Genomic DNA, 26,264 nt, shown 5'->3' on the forward strand with positions numbered 1-26,264 from the left:
GCAAAAAGCTAGAAACAAATTATTTAGCATATTAAGGAAATGGTTAAGTAAATGATGGAATATCAGCTCAATGTAATATTATGTAGCCATTTAAATAACGGGACTCACTAGGAGAACTTGGGAAAATATTGGACAAGCCTAACTGAAGAAAGCAAAATATAAAAAATAATTTAAAGAGTATAACTATGAAAAATACATATACATATGGAAAAAAACTGTAAAACGTCAATTTTTTAAGTACCAGGACTATAAGTGAATATTCCTCTACCCAGTTTACTATCATGTTATTGCACTGTTTTTCAATAAAATAAGGAAAAAAGAAATTGCTCAGTCTACAGTATAAATTTATCATTTATTCACTCATTCATGCATTCAACAATTTACTGAGCCCCTACTATGTACCAGACACTGTTTTAGACTCTGGAGATACAGTGGCCAACCAGACAAAGACACTGCCCTCACAAACGGGAATTAAGCAAACAAGAGAATTTTAGATAGTGGAAAATACAATGAAGACATGAATAATGGAAAAGAGTAAGCAGGGTAGTAAAGAAGAAAGTCTACTTTAGATGGACAGTCTGGGAAGAACTTTTTGAGGAAGGGATGTTTGAGCTGAGATCCGAATGATGAAAAAGCACTGACTACACAATAATCTTGGTGCTGGCAGTAAAAAACCTGTCTCCCAACACAGGAGACGTAATAGATGCAGGTTCGATCCCTGGATCAGGAAGATCCCCTGAAGGAGGGCATGGCAACCCACTCCAGTATTCAATTTGCCTGGAGAATTCCATGGACAGAGGAGCCTGGCGGGCTATAGTCCATAAGGTGGCAAAGAGTCAGACAAAACTGAAGAGACTTAGCAGGCACACAACAGTCTGGAGGAAGAGAGTTTAAGCTGACTCTTCTCAAAATCATCAAAGCTCAGCTCAAACGTCCCCACTTGCTACTATAAAGCCCCCAAGGTAGAAATGTCTTAGTGGGTTGAAAGGTTAGAAGGAAAGGTGAGAGTGGTCTTCAAGTGAGGTCACAGTGGGAGGTAAGGTGTCACTAGGGCCACCTATGCCATAATGTTAGAGCTTAGACTTTGTTCTGACTGCAATAGATAGCTATTGACAAGTATAGAGATAAATTACTTGGGTACTCTATTAGCATTCTTTATCAAAGAAGTCACATTTTACACAAAATATTGAGCACAAAGTGTGTCCTGGTTTAGAAAAAACAGCAATGTAAAAATCCACAGATTTGCAAGGCAGATTAGAGGAAAGGAGAGCACTGACATAGAACCACAGAATAAGGTGCTGGCAGTTAAGAAGGTGCTGCACTCTGAGCACGGACATGAATGAAGACTGAGATTTAGTAATCTTAGTCCTGAAGCCAGAAGAATTTCCAGATAAGAGAGCAGCCTGGGTTACACAGAAAAACACAGTCTGGACCACAACAATTTATTTATGGACACACTGGTTAGGAAATATTATCCACTTTCTTAAGTAAAGAATAGTCAAGTCTTTAACTTGTTTTTATAATTCTCCTTATCGAGGTAGATTCAATCACTCTCAGTAACTTTTTCTGTCATCATTATTAAGTCTCAAGTATTAAAACAAAAAATCTCTGTGAGAAATGCAATACTGCTGCTGGATCAGGTGAGTCCTTCATGATCAAAGTTCCTCATAACCAGACAGGCCAAAAACAGATAAGGAATATCTACTACGAAACTACCTATAAAATCTTATTTCTTTCTCCATGTACTGCTTCTGCTGCTGCTGCTAAGTTGCTTCAGTCGTGTCCGACTCTGTGCAACCCCATAGACAGCAGCCCGCCAGGCTCCCCTGTCCCTGGGATTCGCCAGGCAAGAATACTGGAGTGGGTTGCCATTTCCTTCTCCAACACGTGAAAGTGAAAAGTCAAAGTAAAGTCGCTCAGTCGTGTCCGACTCTTAGCGACCTCATGGACTGCAGCCTACCAGGCTCCTCCGTCCATGGGATTTTCCAGGCAAGAGTACTGGAGTGTGCACCAAATGCTACTTAAAAGGTGGGGGGAAGAGGTAGAGCTCAATAATAAATAACAAAATAAAAAATAAGTTCCTTAACTACAACAAGAATTATATAAGGCCTCCTTAGTAAAAAATGTAGAACATAATCATTTACAAACAACTGTTTCTGTCTCATAAGACCAATAATTTTAAATACCCTGCTTCTCTGTATAGAAAATTATTTTACTTTATTTTATCTAGAAATAAATTAAGATTTTTTTGTTTTCATCTAAAGTTGGCCAGGATTCTAAGACTACTATCTTTCTCTTTAAGTCTAATTTCACATATGTCAATTGTTTTTCAGTTCTCTGGTTAATATGTCCTTTTTCCTTGTGTCACCTAATATTGCCCAATATGTTATTTTGTCTTCCATGAATAGAAGGTCAATATCAAAAATGTCGGTTAAAATTCATGCAATGCTAAGTCTGGTCAGAAGGAAATGCTTATTTTTGGTCCAAATGTTTTACCATCTACATCAGGAAAGCAGAGTTTGCTCCTCAAATAGCATTTTAGAATCTAAAAATAATAGAGTTTCTCAAAATGATTTCTTTTCTAAATTTATTTAATAAGTATAAACAACTTTTAAAATAAAAACATAAGTATTATAAATATCTAACTGCAAATGCAGAATTCCAATAGCCAATTCATTAAAGTTTGCTACTTTTGAATTTAAAATTACCATTTCTGCATTTTTCAAAATGCTTTTATAATTATCAGCAACTTTGTTTTTCCCCAAATGATTTACACATAAAATCATAAAATCTGATTCACAAAATAAATGTTTCATTCCAAGATTTATGGCATTTACCTTCTGCACTATCTAGAAAGACCAGCTTAAATGTTTTAAATAATTTTTAATGATATTTAACTAAAGTATACCTTTTATAATTATTCAGATTTGTTCATTAGAAAGTTATTACTCTATTTTTATTAATATATAATAGAAATTTATTAACATTTTAAAAATCAATAACCAGGTTTTAAAAATAAATGGTTTTAAATAAACTATTTTCCAACATGAACTGCATCTTTTCTATTATTCCATTTCTTTTCTCATCTAATAAGTTAGTACTAAACCTCTGAGCAAATTGAAATGAATCACATTTTTTTTGTCATTTAAAAAAACATAATCATAGTTTATCTTTGAATTCTGGCATAATTTAAACTCATTTAAATACCTTAATATCCTTTAAATAGAAACTTAATGCTGGAAATGTAACAACATGAAACTTCACTTTCTTTAGATCCAATCTATGTGAACTGTATTGTGCTTCATTTTTCACATAAACATTCCATGTGTGTGTGTGAAGTCGCTCAGTCGTGTCTGACTCTTTGCGACCCCGTGGACCGTAGCCCACCAGACTCCTCTGTCCATGGGATTCTCCAGGCAAGAATACTGGAGTGGGTTGCCATTTCCTTCTCCAGGGGATCTTCCCAACCCAGAGATCAAACCCAGGTCTCCCTCATTGCAGGCAGACGATTTATCCTCTGAGCCACCAGGGAAGCCATATAATAAACATTCCATATAATTAACTAAATACTCTAAAATTCTCAGGGTACTGATTTGATATCACTAAGAAGACTTAAAAATAGACATCGTTCTTTCAGGTTTTTTTGATGTGGACCATTTTTAAGTCTTTATTGAATTTGTTTCAATATTGCTTCTGTTTTATGTTTTGAAGGATTTCTTTTGGCCACAAGGCATTTGCAATCTTAGCTCCCTGAACAGGGCTTGAACCTGCACCCCCTGCATTGGAAGGTGAAGTCTTACCTACTGGACCACCAGGGAAGTCCCTCAATTCTTTTTTACTATCTAAAGCTTTGTACTCTTGGATCTCCTAAGTCAAAATAATGAAATTCAATATTATAAAAATAAATCACTTAACATGTGCCAGGACCAAAAGTAGGACAAAATTGAAAGAATCTAGACTATAAATATCACTTTTACTGTTATACTTACTTGTTGCAAACAGCTCTAGTTGTACATAAATGAGAATATAAGTTCAATATATTCTATTTACATGTGAATTTGGAATGCAGACAGCAGGTATTGAAACAACATTCTAAAAAATCCTTACTGTAATGTGATATATTTCTGTAATGGTGATATAAATGTCAGATAATATGAGTTAGAGTACTAAACTTCAGGGTTATAGAAATTTTAAAAATATCATTAAACTGATTGTTACTATTATATCAGATATGTATCACATATTGTATCATATATGTATCACATATTTTTTGTCTGATATACTCAAACTCAACATGTTTGTCTCAAATTGAGGAAAGTCAATGAAAGAGTTAATCAATCACAGGATCATTTGAATAGCAAGCTTGCTAATAAAAGCTTATCAAGAATACTATTGTGCAGTTAATAAAATAAAGCAAATAGTTTTTAATTAATAAACAATCAGGCTTTATGTAGTGTTTTAAAACATACCAAAATGCTTTTCACTGACTTGTCTCATTTATATCACAAATGTACTAGTGGAAAATGGTAGGAAGTAATAAAAAATTAGGATTTCACTAGATAAGACTTCAGCTGATAACAAGCTGGCAAAAATTATAAGTACTCATTATTTGCAACTATAACTTAGTTAGGGGACTTCTATGAATGGGTATTTCAATACCATTTTAAAAGAAAGGAGGAAAGTTGATTGCATTGTTCCAAGTATAGATAATTTTAAAAAATGGAAGAGTGAGTCATAATGGTGGTGGTGGGGAAACAGACAAAAAAAAAAAAAAGAAATTAAATTTGCTCTGGAAGAGGAGAAGGAATGGAAAAGTACAAGGAAATAAATAAGTATAAATTGTAGAGAATTATTCAGGGATTTAAGAAATAGGACTCATAGCTGAAATGGTAGACAATGAAAACAGCTTCAGAAGCAACATTTAAGAATAACTATAGACAAGAAGCATTATTATAAAGAAATACCTTCAGCTTTTCTTTTAGCTCTGTTTTTTAAAAGTAATAAGCATTTAAGAAAATAAAATTGCATTTTTATTATTAATTAAAAAAATTAATTATTTCACAGTTTTACCTTTATTACTGGAATTTTCATTTGATTCTTGTTATGGTCATAATCTACTCACATTCTTCTCTTACCTTACTTAATGCTTTTAAAAATCTTTTTTTCTGTTATTATCATTCTCTAATTGCATTTTACTTTCAAATTATGACTTCTAAATAGCCCTCAATCTGTAAGTGGCTTGAAAATATAGGTTTAAAAATTACACACTAAGTAAAACACAGTATGTTTGAAAGAATGAATAATATATATAAATAAAGCTATTAATTATGAAACTATGACCCTTGAACATCAAAAGCAGCAATTCTACATTATAATTTTAGTTTCCAAACATATGTATTGACATGGAATTATAAATTCATTAAAACTTTCTCAAAAATTTATACACAGAATTTCAAAAGTCTGAAAACACAGCATTAAGTTATGCCTCATCAGTACAATATCAAAGAAACTAAATGAAAAGTGGGGAAAATCAGGCAAAGATGCCAATGGTCAAACATGGTCTCTCCAAAATAATACATCAGCAGAAACTAACTTTTCTTTAAAAATCATTCTCTTTAATCACTGTCTCATCAAAATTAGAGTGACAGGGCCTTGCAACATCTCTCTTGCTTGGAGTGTTGATTGTTGGGAGGATAAAGAATGTTGATAAAGGGTAGTGGTCAGAAGGTATATAGGAACCTGTACTTTCTACTCAATTTTGTTGTGAACCTAAAACTGCTCTTGAAAAAATAAAATCTATTAATAATAATAATAATTTAAAAATTGAAATTGCCAAAATATAACTCTAGAAATTTGGGTTGTTATTTAACAATAATAAGGTCATGGCAAGAGATATATGTTCTGAAATGTGTGGAAATGCTAAAGCTAAAGCAATTTTTTGTTTTCCAAAAGAATGCTTTCCATTAATATATATATAAATTATAGATAAATTCTTAACTTTGGGAAGCTTCAGAGAATACTGAAATACATTCAAAAAGAGTGCAGAAAAAAACTTTTGAATGCAAATGATTAAAAATGTTCAAACTTAATGTCATACTAAAATATGAATTGGTTTTAGCTGTAAAGATACTTTTTATTTGTTGTTACAAACAAGAAAAAGAAAATATGTGATTAAGTGCTCCAATTTAATGTATTTGTTTGCATGAGCAATTTTTGGTGACTCAGCTATGCAAACAAACAAATACATTTATATGGCTTAATTACCTATATTTTTTAATGAAATAGGGAGATGTAAAAAAAAAAAAAAAGAAAATTTTGACTGACCACTTCGGAAACCTTATTTACTCCTGCCCCTTTTCTCCCCAGCTAGGATGGAAAATGGAGAAAAAAGAAGAGAGGCAATAAAGAAAGACATATATATGGAAGCAACCTAAACATCCATCAACAAATGAATAAATAATGAAAATGTGATAGGTTATTTATTCATAAAAAAGAAGGAACTCCTGTCATTTGCAACAATATGGATAGACCTTAAGGGAATTATGCTAAGAAATAAGTCAGAGAGAGAAAGACAAATACCATGTGAGCTTCCTAATATGTGAAATATAAAAAACAAACAAAAACTCTGAACTAGATACAGAGAACAGAGGTGGGAAATGGTAGTGGGTGAAATGGGTGAAAATGATCAACAGATACAAACTTCAAGTTATAAAAACATAAGTCATGGGATGTAATGTACAGCATAGTGATTATTCGTTAAAAATAATACTGTATGGTGTATTTTAAAAGTTGCTTAGAGAGTAGATCCTACAAGTTCTCATTATGATGGGGCAAAAGGTAATTATGTGTGGAAATGCATATTAACTAGATTTACTTTACTGATCAGTTCACAATGTATTCATATATTGATGCCTGTCTGTATACCTGAAACTATGTTACATGTCAATTATATCTCATTTTTAAAATAAGAAGAAAAAGGGAAGAGATCCAAGAAAAGAAAAAAGAAAAAGAACAACTGCTTTCTTCTTTCCCAGCATTGGCAATAACAAGGGAAGAAGCAAGGAGAAAAAAAAATATTCCTTAACATTCATGTTTCATGTCCCTTCTCCTACCCCAACCCTCATCATCACTGAGTTAAAGTTGCATATTCCATGTTCCTACCATGTGATACAGTTCAGGGTCTGAGAAGAAATCCTTCCTTCTGGGAGGGTTGGTGTTGGAAGGGAATGATACAGATATAGGTGGAACACAAAATACATTTAGCGTTCTAGAAACAAACTCTGAATGTGTTTTCACATAGTCATAAACTAACCTTACAGTCTACAGTGCTATGCTTTAGAACCATTATGAGACAGAAAGTCTTTTGTGGATCACCCTGGAATCCAGAGGCCCTTTTACATTGTTTCTGTAAAAATTAATGTATACATAAAATTCATTATAATTTATATATAACTCATATGTGAATATAATAAACATAATCTATATAAACACATTTAATTTAAAAATCCATTTACAAATTGAGAATTATCTACATATTTAATAACTATAGTAAAGATACCTATCTTCCCAACAAGAAGCCAGTATCAGCTAGAGCCAGAACAATGATGAGGTGTTCAGATAGGAATCAGGACCATGGTGATAGAAAACAGAAAGGCTTTCAACTCAGCAAAACAATGAAAAATACTGCTCTAGGAAGGAAAGCCAAGACTGCTCTAAAAAGGGAGAATGTAATCTACCTGTGGAGATAAACAAGGACCTTGGCCTAGGAATATTTTAGAGTCCACTGGATAAACAGAATTCACACTGAAGATGAATGGTCAACAAGACTAAGCTATATTGTTTCTGCTACATGCATCTGACTTGCTTTTCATAGTGCATTCTCTTCTAAATCCTCATCCTTGACTTTTTTGTTATCATAAATAGGAGTTGCCCAAGTGCTAGAGTTGTGAAGGTTGAATAAATGTAGTAAGAAAGGCTGGAGCCTATGAGGCTGGAGCCTTAAGACGCTGTGCCAACCCTTCAAGTGGTAGCCAAAATAAAATCTGGAAGATATGTAAGAATCTAGTGCATACAATATATTCAAGTAGTCTTTTCTTGTTTTGGTAATTTACTGCTATACAATATTTCTGAAAAAATGGTTTCTATTTTATTGCTGGGTATACATCTTATTTCGTTAAATGCATTTATGGACACATATGCAAATCTTCTCTTTCACATGTACATATATACAAATACAATTAAGCATTAAAACTTCAATATTTCACATTTTTAACTACAAGACCTATATTTTTCCCCCCTAGTTTCCAATATGTCCACCTAAATAGAAAGAAGCAACAGTGGAAAAGGAATTAAAATTCATCCTTGTATTTCCTGTAGTGGTAGTTTTTGAGCAATTATGGCCACAATGGATCCATACAATCTGGTTCATCGCCTCTGTGCCTATTTTCACCTATTAGTGCCCAAACAAAAAACTGACCTCTAGGGTAACATGGTGATATCTAATTAAATGACTTTCTATTTGTAATCTAGTCAAACTGTAGCATAAATTTCACTGAAGAAACTGATGTATGTTTAGACCCTATATTTTAAACAACAGCAGAATTTGCCTTGATAATGGCAAACATATTTCCACTTTTTTGTGCCTTCCTAAAGGACCTTCAGGAATTTATCACACTACTTTAAAAAAAGAAAAGATTGAAAATGATCATTGGTTAAGTTGGAGAATTCCATCATCTTTTTTTTTTTTTTTGGACATACAGCCTTCTAGATTCCCTGCGTAGAACAATGGTGACTGCTATCAACTTTCTATTTCATAGTGAATCATGGCACTTTTGCATTTTCTCTATAGATATCATAGAGACAACTGGAACTATCAAATATACTAAAGGAGCTACCATTTTCATTGCAGTTTGTAGGAAGAAGAAAACAGAGAGTGGATTTTGTTTTACACCAATACATATGCTTGCTTGGGGCAAAGAAGCAGCTTTTTGTTTCCCATTCTGTGGTTAACTTCTAGGTAGGAGGAGGGTTATAAAAAGAACAAAAAATCAAATAAAAAATAAGGTATGAGAGAAAGTAGAGTGATGGAAAGCACTGAGAAGGTCATGGTAAATAGAATTAACTTCCAGTAGAATTTTTAAAGAATAAAATGAAGCAGTCAAGAACGAATACTAAAACAAATAATCTTGCAAGAAAATTAACTTCCAGAATATAGAAATATCTAGAGTTGGATCAATACCATAGGATTCTTTACTAAGACTTTCAGAAGAAAATGTTTAAGTCCCTATATTATAATTGTTCTATTCTAGTATAGAAGTATACCTGCTAAAGAGTTCAAAAATCAAGAACATTAAGGAATATTTGCAAGCAGTTGTGAATAGAAACCCAAAATATATTAATAATTGAAACATGTATTTCCTACCATCCTATTGTGTTGAAATAAAATTTAAAGCCAAGTCAACATTTAAATAAATTTTCATCCATACATGTAACATAAGAGGCTCTATTTTCTTATTGACTGCCATTCACGGATAGTAAATGAAAAGTTAAAGGTCAACAGCTCTTTCTTCCATGCCACCATAATATTATTTACTAAATTTAGAAGTTACAGCACCTTAAGTACAGAGAAGAAGAGGATAGTACTAACAATCCTCTAATCTGAAGAGTGTTTTATTTCTTACCATGTCTTTTCCACCTGTGACCTCTTATTGACATGCTGGTTACTGCATTTCTTGATATTCTAGAGGAAGTTGGTGTGATCTCAACTTGAATACACCTTGTACCCTCCTTACTAGATCTCATGGCACCGTGAGGCAATGAAGCTTGTATTGCATTGGCAACCTAAGAAGGAAAAATATAGTTTAAGACTGTCATTGAATAGATGTATTATTATACTCAGATAAAACAAGATGCTAAATTTTACTAGGTTTTTAAAAAGAATAACTCCTCCAAGATATATCATGATACATAAATCCTCTAAATTAAGGAGTAAGAACAAAATTCACAGTTAAAAATGTATGTGATGAAATTTAAAATTCCAAAATATTACATTATATTTCCTAATGCTAATTAATAAATGCAGCTCTAGCATGTTAAAGAAAGCATTCTTACATATATGAAAAGAACTATCAGGCTAAGAAGTTAGCTTAATGAAAATTTCAAATTATATATACCTTTTTCAAGTATAAAAGTTCTCTATTACAACAGAAGCATGAATCATTGAGTATTAATAATGTATTAATGCACTACAAATGGCTTCTTAATTTATAGTTTTAAGCTGAGAAATTTTAAATTATGAAATTTACATAAGTAAGTGAGGCACCTACCAGCAATGGCTCTGGATATAATTCTAGCTGGGCTCTGTATATAATATCATCCAATGCTTTTTGAGCTAGATCCCATTCTCCATTGTAACTATAAAATTAAGTAAAGTATAATTATTTTAAATTAATTCTATATGAATTAAGATATAATGAGAAACTTTATCTTTAATGAGGAAAATAATTGATCATATTAGCACACTTCTTAGCATTCTACCCTCATTAAAAATATTTTCTTAATCTTTGAATTCCTTTCAATTATATCTGAAAGTCTATTAACAGAAAATTTTATAGATGTACATTTCTTCTCTAAAGAACATGTCTATTTATAGAACATGTACCCAAAAAGCTAGGCATTTCAAAGCATTTCATGCTTTCAAAGCAAGTCAGAGCATAATAAATTATATACCTTGGAATAATGTTCAGAACACTTTATGGTCAAATTACTCTGTAACTCCCACAGTTTTTAATGAAAATCTACAACTACTGTGGCTTGCAGAATCCTAAGTAGTTACTTCTTTGCATTCACATAGTCAGTTAAAAGTGTATATGATATATGCTACATGTATCACAGAGATACTAGGGGGAAAAGTGTGTGCGGATTAATTTTCAGATATGGTGAAACCATTTCTAAAAATTGGCTCAATGATGGAATGGACAGGGAAATAATGGCTTCCTCATATGATAACAAAATAAGAGTGTGAATTACATCAAGAGTACAAGTGAGGCCTAAAAAACGGAAGGAGCATTGCTCTCACCCTAAACACAAGATACAGCCAAGTAATCTAAAAAATCATAACTTCTCATGAATGCAACAAGGAGCTATGGTCACAGGGCAACCAAGTAGCCCAACACTCAACAGCAGTCAAGTGCCCCTGAGGAGAGTCAGGCCACAAATGCAGGTGGGTAAGAGAAATCCAGCTAAACTTTTCAACAAATTCCTAAAAGCCAGGTGTGGGCCAGACAAGAATACAGAAACTCTGGAAGTAGATACAAGAGGATTCATACCCACTCATTAGCTCTTCTCCAAAAATCACATTTAGGCACTCATAAGAAAAGCTAAGCACAAAGCAGGGAACCAGAGAACGCTGCTCTTGGCAGTGTAGGCCTGAAGGAAAAGAATGGCCACCACAGTCGAAAAGGCACCAAGGGCCAGCCAGACCCTTTCAGTAGAACAAAAGTTTAAAGCCTTTAGGGAAGACCAGCAAACCATTTCACCCCAAGGGCAGAGGCAAAGACCAACTCTGGCTGTGAAGGGGAGAAAAAGGAAAAAACTCTACCTGCAGGGGAGAGTCAGGACCACTGAGGATCTCCTACCCTGATAAGCAAGGACTTAAGGCCTGCTTAGAAATGAGACTAGACCAAAACACCAGAAAATACCACTTCCTCCTCCCCACCGAACAGGCTAGTACATATCTAGAAACATGCAACAGCACTCTGCTGCTAAAGGAGAGGCAAGAACATGGAGAGAGACCCTCTCTGAGGTATAGACACACCGGGAAAGCTGAAAGGATAGAGCAAGAATATTAAGGAGAAACTCTCCAGCTGTAAGTACCAGGTAACATAAAAGGAATCTGAAGTAGATGGTACGATATAGGTAACCATGCTGCTGCTGCTGCTGCTAAGCAACAATGAAATCCAGTCCCAGCTCATTCCTGTCTATAATAACTCTACTAATATACTAGAAAAGAGGCATATCCATTTCTAGGCATAAATAATATTTACCTCAGTCTCTACTGTTCTACTCGTGAACAAAATGATGGTCAAATAGTACAAAGCACACAAAAAGCCAAAAGCAAAACAACCCACTGTCAAGAGACAAAGAACAACAGAACCGAATTCAAATGCTTCAGTTACTGGGGGAAATGAAATAACTAAGATTAATATATTAAAGTCTCTAGTGGAAAAGAGGGGCAACATGCATGAATAGATGGATAGTTTAGCAGAGAGAGGAACTATAAGAAAAAGCCAAATGAAAAGGCTAGAAATAAAGAATGCGCTCAGTGGGCTTATTAGTAGATTTAACACAGTCAAGGAAAGAATCAAGGAACATGAAGACATATCAACAGAAATTACTCAATCAGAAACACAGCCAAAAAGAGAAAAAGTAAAATAGATCAGAACATCCAAGAGCTTTGGAACAATATTACCGGTCTAACACAAGTCAACAAAATTTTTCCTAAAGGGCCAGATAATAAATGTTTTAGGTTCGTGGGGTCAGCTCTGTCACTGTAACACAAAAGCAGCCACAGACAATACATAAACGAATGTCACTGCATTTCAATAAAACTTTTTTCTTTAAAGGGAGCAGATCAGATTTGGTCCAAAGATCATAAATTCTTCCTTCAGTTACGAAGCTCATAACCAGGACTTCCCTGACAGTCCAGTGGTTAAGACTCCATGCTTCCCCAACACAGGGGACGTGGGTTAGATTCCTGGTCAGGGCACTAAGGTTCCACAAGCTGTGTCGTGTGGCCAAACGGAAAAAAAAAAAAAAGGAAGAAGTTTATAATCTACTGGGGAAAATTAGGGTATCAAGTGAATATAACATATATAGTAAGAGAATTATAAAGTAAAAGATCAGGTTCAAGGAAAAGTATTAACACCTAAAGCAACAAACAAGATATCGTTGATTTTAAAAATTAGCAGCATATTCATAATAAACTTTGTGATAAAAAAGACTTTAAGATGTCAATAATTAAAATTTTCTGGAAATGGAAAAAAGATATTCATTAGGGAAAATAATTAAAATTTCTGGAAATGGAAAAAAGATATTCACTAGGGAAAAATGCTATTGGAAATTACAGCAAAAAAAAAAGTAATGACAAAAGAAATTGTGAGTGTATTTAGGTATCAATAATTTTCATTCTGTCCTTTAATTAAAGACAACAAAGTGTTTAGTTGGTTACAAATTCTTTAGAATATTAAAAGATTTATTTTAAATAATAAAACTTATTAGGATATTGATTCATATTTTCACAAAAATATGCTGATTATTGAGATTATAATACAGTAACAATAAAATAAGACTATAGTTTTCCAAAGAGATTAAAGGTTAACTTTGTATATGAAATAAACTTACAAGGCAAAATAAATTCCTGTTAACATTTGCACCATGAATCCTGAAGAAACAGGTACCCTGCTACTTATACCTTTGTATTTTCTTACATGTTGCCGAGGATATCCACAAACACAGATTCTAGAAAGACCAAAATAAATATATTTGCAAAATTAGTAAAAATATAGATAATATATTTTTTAATATCTGTAAGTTAACAATGTACAAGGTATGCTCTCATTACAAACCAAATAGCAATGAAACAAGGAATCTTTCAAAACAGACTAGAACATTTTCCTGAGGAAGTAAGACTAGAAAAAAGTGTAGAAAGCTAGGGGTATGTTAAAATATAAGTGAACTAGATTCTCAGAGTTAGTTCACTAATTCTGTTCAATCATTATTATTGATCATATTATTAATGATTTTTGGTTATCATAAAAAACATGAAACTCAGTGCTATTTAGCATGAATAGATCAGTGATAAGATCCTCTCTATTCCTGACAAAGTTCTTGACACAAACTGCAGGCTCCAAAAAATTATTCTAAAATTATACTCAAACTTCATACAGTACATCTTAATAAATTTCAGATGGACTGAAATTTGTTAAAATACCATAAATAAAACATAAAATACTAGTTTTCACATGTCTAAACATGACACCAAAGGTAGAATCTTACAGACCAATAGATTTTACTAACATTTTTGAAAGAATCTACAATAAGCATTAGTCTTTAGTAAAGAATACTTAAAGAGTATTTAGTTTAGTAAATACGCAGCCACCTCAAAGTCTAACCCTGGGGACTGAGAATAATATGAAATAAACATGTTTTGAAAGTCAATTTAAATGACAGGGAAAAAATTATAAACACATGTATCCTATCCCATTTTGTAACAAACAAGTAGGTGAAAGGCATGTATCACTGTAAAATAATCATATACAAGGACACAGAGTTTTCTATTTTCTTCTCTATATTTATATGTATTTTCTAATTCTATAATCCACATGCACTGCTTTTAAATAAACACTAAGCTTCTATCTCTAATAAAATTGGAAACCAGTTGTTTTCTCATAATATGGTGTGACTGATACAACACAGCCCTCACTTTTTTTTTTTTGCTTTATTATCTGATTTAATATTTACTTTATTATTCTTTCTTGAGATATTATTTCAAAGATATACCATAAAATGTTTGGATATTTGTATATAATGGCATACTGATCACATAATAAGTCTAGTTAACATCCATCACACACAGTTACAAATTTTTTCCTGTGGTAAGAACTTTTAAGATTTATTCTCTTTGCAACTTTTAAATATGCAGTACAGTATTAACTGTAGTCACTATGATGTATATTACATCCCCGGACTTACTTATTTCAAAACTAGAAGTTTGTACATTTTCACTCCCTTTACTCATTTTTGCCCACCTCTCAACACCACCCCATCACCTCGTCAACCACCAGCACAACCTTCACTTAATACAGTACTAGAAAACAGCCTGTAATTTACCCCTCCACTCAATTACTACTCGGAACTTAATATTCCGTCTACTCAATAAATCTAAGCCTTCACTTAAACATGTCCAAGTATACTACAGACAACTTCAAAAAATGCCCCCTTGAGGATATCATTTATTCAAAGCAACTTTAAAGAATAAATATAAATTCATTTGATATTGACAGGATCTTAAAATTCTTTAGAACCAAGTGTAAGAGGGAGCAGGGATACTTAAAAATGGAATGTTTCCTTTCCCTCAAAATTTGTATGTTGAAGCCCTAATTCCCCAGTATGATGGTTTTGAACATGGGACACCCTGAGAGTAACTAGGTCATGAGGGTGGGGACCATTACTGGATTAGTGACCTTATAAAAAGAGTGAGAGAGGCCAGAGAATGCTCAGCCATGTGAAGGTGGTTGGTCACCTGTAAGGTAGGAACAGGGCCTTTGCCTGGAACCAAATCTGGCATCTTCACCTTGGATTTCCCAGCCTCCAGAACTATTGTTTAAGCCACTCAATCTTCAGTATTTTGTTATAGCAGCCTGAGATAAGCTCAGAAAAATCAACTCTACATGAAATAAAACAACTCAAATTTTGTTTTATATTATAAAAACAGATATGCAGATGACACCACCCTTATGGCAGAAAGTGAAGAGGAACTAAAAAGCCTTTTTTTTTTTTTAAAGCCTCTTGATGAAAATGAAAGTGGAGAGTGAAAAAGTTGGCTTAAAGCTCAACATTGAGAAAACGAAGATCATGGCATCTGGTCCCATCACTTCATGGCAAATAGATGGGGAAACAGTGGAAACAGTGTCAGACTTTCTTTTTTTGGGCTCCCAAATCACTGCAGATGGTGACTGCAGCCATGAAATTAAAAGACACTTACTCCTTGGAAGGAAAGTTATGACCAACCTAGATAGCATATTCAAAAGCAGAGACATTACTTTGCCAACAAAGATCCGTCTAATCAAGGCTATGGTTTTTCCAGTGGTCATGTATGGATGTGAGAGCTGGACTGTGAAGAAGGCTGAGCGCCGAAGAACTGATGCTTTTGATCTGTGGTGTTGGAGAAGACTCTTGAGAGTCCCTTGGACTGCAAGGAGATCCAACCAGTCCATTCTGAAGGAGATCAGCCCTGGGATTTCTTTGGAGGGAATGATGCTGAAGCTGAAATTCCAGTACTTTGGCCACCTCATGCAAAGAGTTGACTCATTGGAAAAGACTCTGATGCTGGGAGGGATTGGGGGCAGGAGGAGAAGGGGATGACAGAGGATGAGATGGCTGGATGGTATCACTGACTCTATGGACGTGAGTCTGAGTGAACTCCGGGAGTTGGTGATGGACAGGGAGGCCTGGCGTGCTGCGATTCATGGGGTCGCAAAGAGTCGGACATGACTGAGCGACTGAACTGAACTGAACTGAACTGATAGGCAAATTAGAAAAGAGACTCCTCCTACTCTTATTACCTAAAGAAGCAAACTTAGAACAATTTCTTCTTACACTTTACTCCTTTACAATAGGGATGGTAGTAAATAACTGAGAACCACTATGTGAAAGATAAGATTTCTCAATTCATTTATTCATTCAATAAATACTTATTAAGGATTTATATTGTGTCAGACACTAGGGATATAGATAAAAGATATAGTTCCCACAGGGATTCATAATCGAATGAAAAAGACTGTAGTAAACAAATATTTGCAATGACTAAGTGACAGAGGTAGAAAAAGGAGAGAGAAGTAAATGCTAGTGGAAGAAGTAGAGGGTCAGAGAAAGCTTTCCAAAAAGAGATTTCTTTGAACTACATGTGTACTTAGTTGCTCAGTCACTTCCAACTCTTTGCAACCCCATGGACTGCAGCCTGCCAGGCTCCTCTGTCCATGGGGATTCTCCAGGCAAGAATACTGGACTGGTTGCCATGCCCTCCTCCAGGGGATCTTCCCAACTCAGGGACTGAAACCAAGTCTCCCAATGCAGGCGGATTCTTCATCATCTGAGCCACCAGGGAAGCCCCTTGAAGAAAAAGCGGTATTTGGATTTCCCAGGAAAGAATACTGAAGTGGGTTGCCATTTCCTTCTCCAGGAGATCTTCCCCAACCCAGGGACTGGACCCATGTCTCTGGCATTGGAGGCAGATTCTTTACCACTGAGCCACCAGGGAAGCCCTAGGTGAAAATACAGTAAAGGGCAAAACCAGAGAAAGATGAAACACTGTGATACTGAGGAGACTGGTAGAATTTTAGTAGGAATAGAATGCTAGGACACTAAAAAGTAAGAGAAGCTAGCTGGTTAGGAGTCAGAGCATTTTATAATTTGCTGCGCTTTATCATGAAGGCAATGGGAAGCAACTAAGATTTTTGTTTTGTTGTTTTAAGCAAGGGTTTGACGTGATCAGACTGGTCTTTTGATATCACCCAGGCTATCTTGGGAGACTAGAGAGGAGAGTGTCAAAATACCCCATGAGTGGGAGGAAGGGAGCCTGAACTAAAGAAGTAATTGTGGGGAGAAGGAGAATCGGTGGGACTGGACTCACATCAATTAAGTATCAACAGGGATTGAGAAGGAAAGAATAAGAGAAATGTGTAATTAATTAGCCCTACATTTAGTTTGGATAGCTGACTGGCTGGCAGCCATTAAATCAATTTGGACAAATATCACATACTGTTTGGGAAGATGCTAAGTTTCAGATATGTTTATTTTTAGGTATATGATACAGGTGTCACTTTTGTCTGTCATGTTCTCTCCTCCACCTCCAGTATCTTCCATTAATAATCCCTTTTCCCTCTTACCTTTAGGAACTAGTCCTCCCCTATAAAATCAAGTAGAGCCATGTGATTATGGTGAGGCTGCCAATAACACTGCCTGTGACAAGAGATCGCTACTCTAAGATCGTTCCCTTCTTCCTTCTAACAACGTATATATAAAGGCACACACCCCTCCGCACTCCCCAGCCAGTTTTAGCTAGAACAACGGCTACCTGATGGAGCCCATATTCTCTAGCCTTCCTAGCATAAGTCTGATCATGTGACTAGTTCTAGACAGTGGTTTGTTAACTGAAGTGGTGCGACTTCTGGGTTGTACCCTTAAAAAGCAGCTGCTTGCCTTCCACTCTCTCCCTACTTTCAGGATAGAAGGCAGATGTAATAGCAGTGAGCCATCACCATACAGACAAGAGGGACACTGGAGAGAATGGAGAATCCCAAGAAAGAAGGAGCATGAACACTTTAGAAACAGAGCCAATCTGTCCTCAGACCATCTATTAGCTTGGGATTTTATGTGAAAGAAAGTGAATAGCTACTTTAAGTTACTGTTATTTCTGTTAAAACAGTCAAACCAATATTTAAACTGATACATATTCTTCCAACAATACTGCTACACAACTTGGCCCTAGAAGGGTTTACTCAAGCCTCAGACAGCAAGATCAGAAGCTTGGGCTGGACTGTTTTTCACAGTGAACCTGGGAGAGACATTCTTTTTTCTGAGTTCACTAAAGGTAGACAATGTCAGTTTTTAGCTGCCTGTAGTCACTGCTCTTACCACACAAAAGAAGCCTATCGTCAGAAAAAAAAAATGTACAATGCCAACAGATGATAACCTAACATCATTTGAGCCTCTGAATCTAGTTGACCCTGAGGTCAGTTCTATCTCTGCTTTTCCCAAGTTGTTGTCATTCAGTCCCCCAGTCGGGTCTGACTCATTGCGATCTCATGGACAGCAGCTTGCCAGGCCTCCCTGTCCCTCACCATCTCCCGAAGTTTGCCCAAGTTCATATCCATTGCATTGGTGATGCCATCCAGCCATCTAATACTCTGATGCCCTCTTCTCCTTCTGCCCTCAATGTTTCCCAGCATCAGGGTCTTTTCCAATATGTCAGCTGTTCTCATCAGATGACCAAAATACTGAAGCTTCTTCAGCTTCAGCATCAGTCCTTCCAACAAATATTCAGGGTTGATTTCCCTTAAGATTGACTGGTTTGATCTCCCTGCTGTCCAAGGGATTTTCAGAAATCTTCTCTAAGTACTAGGAGCCAAAAACTTTCCCAATGATATAATGCAGTTTTATGCAGATATCAGTCAGTTACAAGAGAAAGAATTCTAACTTTCATAAGGTATTTATGGAACATTTTAATGAAGATGTTTACTGAATCAGATACATAGGTTTAGAAAACGGGGAAAAGTATATGGTTTAGAAAAGAAAATATGGTCAAAATCATTTACTGTTATTATTACACAGTTGTTTTTTTTTTTTTTTAAAACAACCTTGCCTTGGCTCTAGGATGGTCAACCAACTGTTAAATTTACTTCAGGTAAGAACTAGAGATCCAGATCTCTCAATTCAGGCAAGATATAGGAATCTAGGCCTTCTCATTTTCTCTACTAGCTACCCAAGGAGATAAGCAGTCATGTATTAGAGGGTTTATTTACTTCTTTATTCAGAAATGCAGACAGTTAAGTGTCTTAGTCCATTTGGGCTGCTGTAACAAAATACAACAGACTGAGTGGCTTATGAACAATAGAAATTTATTTTTCATAGTTCTGGAGGCTAAAGTCACAATCAGGGTGCCAGCATGGTTGGGTAAGGGCCCTCTTCAAGGCTGCAGACTTCTTGCCATATCCTCACATGACAGAAGGTGGGGGGAGATCTGTGGTATCTCTTGGCTAAGAATATTAACACCATTCATGAGTGATCCTCATGAATGACCGAGGAACCCCTCAAAGGCCCAACCTCCTAGTACCATCACATTGGACATTAAGCTTCCAACATAAGAATCTGAGGGTGGATGGGAATACAAACATTGAGATCATAGCCATTAGGGGTTTTGGTTTGTTTTTTAGCTGATAGTTTTTAATAGCTACTAAAACTTCACAGAATTTTTCGTTTATCAATGAAAGATTTAAAACAAATTAAAACTGAATTATTTCCTTTAATTGTAACTGTACTTATCGGATCACAAATCTCAAGTGGAAGAGATCATCTTTCATTCATTTACTGAACAAATAGCTACTAAGTTTTACTGTATGCCAGGCCTTTCTCTTGAACTCTGAGCAGATAGCAGTGAAAAAAAATCAAAGTTCCTGATGTCATGATATCCCAGCAGTTGACAGGCTATGCCAAATGAACAAACAAGGTAATAACAGTGTTATAAGCACTAAAAGGAAATAAACTGGGGGGGATAGGAAAATGCTACTATATAGAAAAGATGATAATGGAAGACAACTCCAAGGAGATGACATTTAGCGACATCCAAAATAATCTAGTCCTAACAGCTGCAGCATTAACTGATAATGGCATCTGTTTACCTTCTCTTCTCCATTCTTTTTTTTTAAATACCTAAGAATTCTGATTTACTCTTCAGTACTCTGATTGCTCTTCAAAGATATTCTTTCTGCATAGATTTTATTTTATTTTTACTGAATTTACATAAGATATATAACAAAGCAAAAACCAACAATAAAGCTACATGTCACATGAATGCTTGACTCTTCTATGCATTATGCATTAGAGGGTTATCCTGAAGTTATGTGATTTCCCTTTACAAATCCAAAACATAAGAACTCAACCTTACAAAAGAACAGTTGAGTGACCTAACCCCTACTGTGGTATTAAACTTACTCTACGGTCACATATGGGCTTCCCTGGTGGTTCAATGGTAAAGAATCGACCTGCCAATGCAGGAGATGCAAGTTTGATCCCTAGATCAGGAAGATTCCCTGGAGAAGGAAATGGCAGCCACCTCCAGTATTCTTGCCTGGAAAATCCCATGGACAGAGGAGCCTGGTGGGCTACAGTCCACGGGGTTGCAAAAGAGTTGAACACAACTGAACGACTAAACAACAACAACATGGTCACATATAGATACCTCCCAAATTCATAAACCATGATAAAATTAAATTCCTTTTGGAAGGCATATTTTGTCAACATATTTTGGGGAGAAGATCTAAGGATCAATTTGTCAGTGAGGGAAATTACTGCCATGATTCTCATTCTCTGTTGAGAGACACTACTATCTCATTCTTAGACTGAAAGAAAACTTGTGAGATTGTTGTCAACATACTGAATTACAAACCACAAAATGATTAGAAAGTCGAATTCCAGTGGGACTGACTGGAGAGACTATTTATTTAGAACTTAAAGTAGGAAGAAAAAATAGATTAACTACCATCATTAGATCATCAGACCAATGAGTAGAAACTAGTTAGAAAAAAAGGGAAACAATAATTTTTCTATTTTTTTAACTTGAGAAGTATTTAAAATTCTGTCCAGTTCTATTCCATATCTACTTGGATAAAACATAGACTATGACATAAAACTAACCAATTTCAAAACTTCTTCCTTTTCTGCTCTGCTTTTTAAATAGTGAGAGTGGAGGTGAAGAGAAGGCCAGGAGAGTAGAAAAGTGGAAGACTAAGGGAGAAAAGAGAAAATGGAAGAATTACCTATATAGCAATAAGCATTTTTCTTTTCTCATGCTCTTTGAAATTAGCAGCCTAGTAAAGGCTGCATGGCACCCTACTCCAGTACTCTTGCCTGGAAAATCCCATGGATGGAGGAGCCTGGTAAGCTGCAGTCCATGGGGTCGCTAAGAGTCGGACACAACTGAGCGAATTCACTTTCACTTTTCACTTTCATGCACTGGAAAAGGAAATGGCAACCCACTCCAGTGTTCTTGCCTGGAGAATCCCAGGAGTGGGGGAGCCTGGTGGGCTGCCATCTATGGGGTCGCACAGAGTCGGACACAACTGAAGCGACTTAGCAGCAGCAGCAAAGGCTGCATCTTCTCTCATTTTCCTAAAGAGAATACCATATACAAAACTAGTACTAAAGTTGTTGGAGGAAAAATTATTTCAAATCGGTTGTAAAGGAAGGATGAAGAAGATTTATAAAGGCAGAAAGGTTTACAAATTAAATAATAAGCAGTGAAAAGTCAAGTGTAGGTTCCTTCAACAAGGAATGACCTAGTATAAGGTATGCTGTAGAACGAATATTAACTTCAAACAGGTGGGAAAAAAGAAAGCACGTCTGTGCATCTATAATGAAAATGTGTGTTCATCACTGGGGCACAATACATAATAGCTGTCCTTAACTGAATGATGACCAAGTGGTATACACTGTGCTAGGAGCCTGTCCTCCCCCTCTCTCTTTTTATTAGTCACAAAAATTAATCCACAGGATGGTTTCTTTGCACAAAGGTGTCCTTAATAGACATAAAACAAGAACAAATCTATTAGGTGATCAGAAGGCTGACTTAGAAATGAGGACTGTTCATATAGGAAAAAACACACAGATCAAGAATCCCTAGCAGTACATATTCAAGTTACTCAGTGAGGTGACTCACCAAGTGAACAAAATCAGGACAGTTGCTGATTTTGGGGAGAATTTAACTTATAGCTTAGTATAGTTTTTCATGTTTAATATTTATATTCAACATCAAAAGTCAAGATAAGCCATTTATTAAACACACTTGTATTAAAAGAGATGCTCAAAGAAAAGAAAAATATTTTCACAAATTTACAAGACTTAGGCATATACTAATAAAACTTATCTGTAGAATTGGTGGCTATGTTGCTTTTAGGAGGGTCATATGTACTATTTGGGCTTCCTTGGTGGCTCAGTGGTAAAGAACTCTCCTGCAATGCAGGAAATGTAGGTTAGATCCCTGGGTCAGGAAGATCCCCTGGAGAAGGACATGGCAACTCACTCTAGTATTCTTGCCTGGGAAATTGATGGACAGAGGAACCTGGCGGGCTATAGCTCATAGGGTTGCAAAAGAGCCAGATGTGACTTAGCAACTAAACAACAACAATGTAATATTTAGTACTCAGTTCAGTTCAGTCACTCAGCCGTGTCTAACTCTTTGCAACCCCATGAACTGGAGCACGCCAAGCCTCCCTGTCCATCAACAACTCCCAGAGATCACCCAAACTCTTGTCCATAGAGTCGGTAGTACAAGATAAAAACCTGTTGACTAAAACTCATTAAATCTAGCTCAATCTAGCCTCCTTTCAGATCTCCCCTTCCAGTGGTCTGTGCACACTACATATGAGGAAAACACAAGCATTAAACTGGCCATCAATCTGAATCAAGAAGCAAAGCTTAGAGTTAACTGAACAGATTTTTGCCCAGTAGAATAGATAAGTGGAGGGTGGGAAGTATCCAGGATTGTTTTAATTACACAACTCATTATAATCAGAAGGTTAAAAATAGAACAGAACACATCTGTCACGGAACCTACATATATTCCAAGAAATTTTTATGGCTGTATTATGAATCTGTCCTCTTAGATAGCCTAGTCAATCATTTTGCATAATCATCAACAACATCCAAACTAAGCAGCAATCTGAAACAACTGCTACAGGGCCAAGATGACTTGATTAGCCATAGCACAGTGTGATCACTTGAAAACCTGCATTAGGACTAAGATCAACAGGAAGCTCTTATACTTTAACTATCATAATCACTTAAAACTTATCACCTCAGTTCTATAACCAATTTCCCTTCCCTAGCTATAAACTAGGCTTTGCTTGATTAGATACTGTGTGCTTAGTCACTCAGTTGTGTCTGACTCGGCAACGCCATGGACTGTAGCCTGCCAGGCTCCTCTATGCATGGGGATTCTCCAAGCAAGAACACTGGAATGGGTTTCCTTGCAGGTGGACTCTTTACTGTCTGAGCCACCAGGGAAGCCCACTAGTGCTTTCTAACTTTTATCTATACATTTTTAAAAAATGTACACCTTAATTAGAATATTTGATAAATGATTAAGGAAATGAGGGATTAAGAGAATAGATTTGAAATCATGCAATAATAGAGAATCTAAAATAAAAACAAAAGCAAACTAAAAAAGATGGAAATGATAAGTCTGATAGAGATCCTATTATGAATGTTCTGTGCCGTAAGAGTTAGCATTTTTAAATATTTTTAAGTCTTTTGAATTACATAAATCTCTTTCCTCCTTCATTTTCTTATAGCTGGTGAATATACATATGAGTTTTCTTGTGGCACAGAGTTAATCTAATACGTTTCTACTAAAATATTCTTTGGCCAATATCCTGTAGACAGTTTTAAAGTAATCTGTGTTTCTCTTTGTTTTCAAAATCAGCCCCATTTGTATTCTTAAAAAAGGTTATCTAATTTCCTGGTTAGGTAAACTTGATATACTAGCTATTTTCTACCCAGAAGATAAAAGTAATTATATTAGAAAACAGCCCGTTGGAGTTACACAGGACCTGTGACAGGAGAAGGTGATGGCACCCCACTCCAGTACTCTTGCCTGGAAAATCCCATGAAGGAGGAGCCTGGTAGGCTGCAGTCCATGGGGTCACTAAGAGTCGGATACGACTGAGTGACTTCACTTTCACTTTTCACTTTCATGCATTGGAGAAGGAAATGGCAACCCACTCCAGTATTCTTGCCTGGAGAATCCCAGGGACGGGGGAGCCTGGTGGGCTGCCGTCTATGGGATCGAACAGAGTCGGACACGACTGAAGTGACTTAGCAGCAGCAGCAGCAGCAGCAACACATTTTTTTCCTAACTTTGTCATCAGTAATTTCAGTAAAACATCAACAGTGGATCTTATTTAGGAGGCTGTAGTAGAACATCTGTATGCACACACACGTGCACACACACACATCTCCCTGGGTCCTACCACCTAAGACACTGCTTTAGAATAGTGTGTTTAAGTTCCACAAGTGAAAGTTCCGAGTTACCTCTTAAGCCAATGTTTCTGAAGTGCTGGTTCTTACACTCATTTTAGTGTGTAACATTTTCACTGGACCATACTGAAATTAGAAATGAAAAGTGCGAAACATCCCACTTTTAACTTATGAATTTTTGTCCTTGCCTTCCACTCTACCCTTTTTGGGTGTAAAAATATTCTCTTTTCATTAAATAATGTTGATGTAAGATATTTATAACACAATGACTTGACAAAAGTTGGCAACATTATGTAAATACCCACTTCAGCTTTTCTGAAATTTTATAAATCTGTGAAATTCAAAAACCCTGGGCACTTCTGCCTTTAAAATGGTTAAAACAAGAAACATATTAGAAGAATAAGTAATTGAGAGCGATGGCACATTGGTACCATCCTCCAAGGGGCAGGCAATGAAATTATGCTTCACTTCAGGAAACAGTTGAACGGCTCTCTGCTTCTCTATCTTCTCTAATAATCCCTCTGCCTTGTTACCTTCCTCTCCCTCTTGACCTGCATGGTTTTCTATCCTAATCAACAGAATCAATTTATGGTTTTTGTTTTGTTTTGACTTGATTTTTAAGTATTGCTCTATGCACCCTCCCTCTAATTAACTGCCCAAAGCTACATTTTCTAAGTAAGTTTGCCAAATCTAAAATTACTTTACAAGTTCCTGAATTCTATATTTTCCCTTATTTACTTGAATTACAAAGGGCATTTTCTCTATCTTGTTTTTCTTAAAAAAAAAAAGAAAAAAGGCAGGGTCTTCCTGGTGGTTCAGTGGTTAGGACTCAGTACTTTCACTGCTGAGGCCGTGGGTTCAGTCCTGAATGGGGAACTAAGATCTCACAAGCCTCACAGCACAGCCAAAAAAAACGGTAACATGTTCAACACAGAAAATTTAGAGAATGACAGAAAATCACACAGGAAAAAAATTACAATAAACTATAATTCCACCAAGTAGACATAACTACCGTTAATACTCTGGTCATATTCAGTCAATGTTGAAATCACACCATATATACTATCATTAAATACTCTTTTAAATCAGAATTCTTAAATATTTGCATATATTAATACCCAATAATTATCATAATTTACTTAACCAAGTTCTTGGCTAATTTTTTTTTTAACAAGAAAAGTTTAAAACCAGTATCTCAAAAAAAATAAAAATAAATAAAAAAATAAAAACCAGTTATCTCCTACTTATTTCTTGGTACCAAATTAGAACACAATAAAAATAACTAGATAAGATAGGTAGATAAAAAACAAACAAAACAGAAACCATGTCAAAAACTGAAAGATCATAACAGTTCCATACTTTTAATTATATAGTATAAGTCTTTTCTCATCAAAATTTTCCACTGAATTGTTATTCAGTTTTACCCTCTTTGTTGTGTTTTTTGCGACTTCATTGTGTCTTTAGGGAGCTTTCTGTATGTTGACTAGGTGGAGCTCCATATTAACTTATTTAGTGTTTCAAACAAATGATTAAACAAAAAATAACATAGATATGTAACAAACAAGCAATACTAGATTCATATATTTCAACACTAAAAACATTTGCATTTACCTTGAACAAATTTGACACAGTGATTGAAGAGAAACACGGGGCATATAGGTTAAGGCAGCATTGTAACACAACAAAAGGAATGTCAACACTTCAAACCTAAAAACAAACCCAAAGAGTATTTA

The 26,264-nt window shown here is 35.4% G+C and overlaps 1 protein-coding gene across 2 annotated transcripts in view; it reads right to left on the minus strand.

Annotated features, from left to right (window-relative positions):
- The window catches only part of HYCC1 (hyccin PI4KA lipid kinase complex subunit 1), an 85,948-nt gene that overhangs the window by 11,217 nt on the left and 48,467 nt on the right, over nt 1-26,264 (minus strand). For both annotated transcript variants that reach the window (XM_061413695.1, XM_061413696.1), the window contains exons 7-10: nt 26,143-26,238; nt 13,402-13,518; nt 10,326-10,413; nt 9,681-9,840 (exon numbers count right to left, since the gene is read on the minus strand). In XM_061413695.1, coding sequence (XP_061269679.1) covers nt 9,681-9,840; nt 10,326-10,413; nt 13,402-13,518; nt 26,143-26,238 — 461 coding nt within the window. The remainder of the gene's footprint in view (nt 1-9,680; nt 9,841-10,325; nt 10,414-13,401; nt 13,519-26,142; nt 26,239-26,264) is intronic.

This window comes from Bos javanicus, chromosome 4, assembly GCF_032452875.1.
Source record: "Bos javanicus breed banteng chromosome 4, ARS-OSU_banteng_1.0, whole genome shotgun sequence".
Lineage (NCBI taxonomy): Eukaryota > Metazoa > Chordata > Mammalia > Artiodactyla > Bovidae > Bos > Bos javanicus.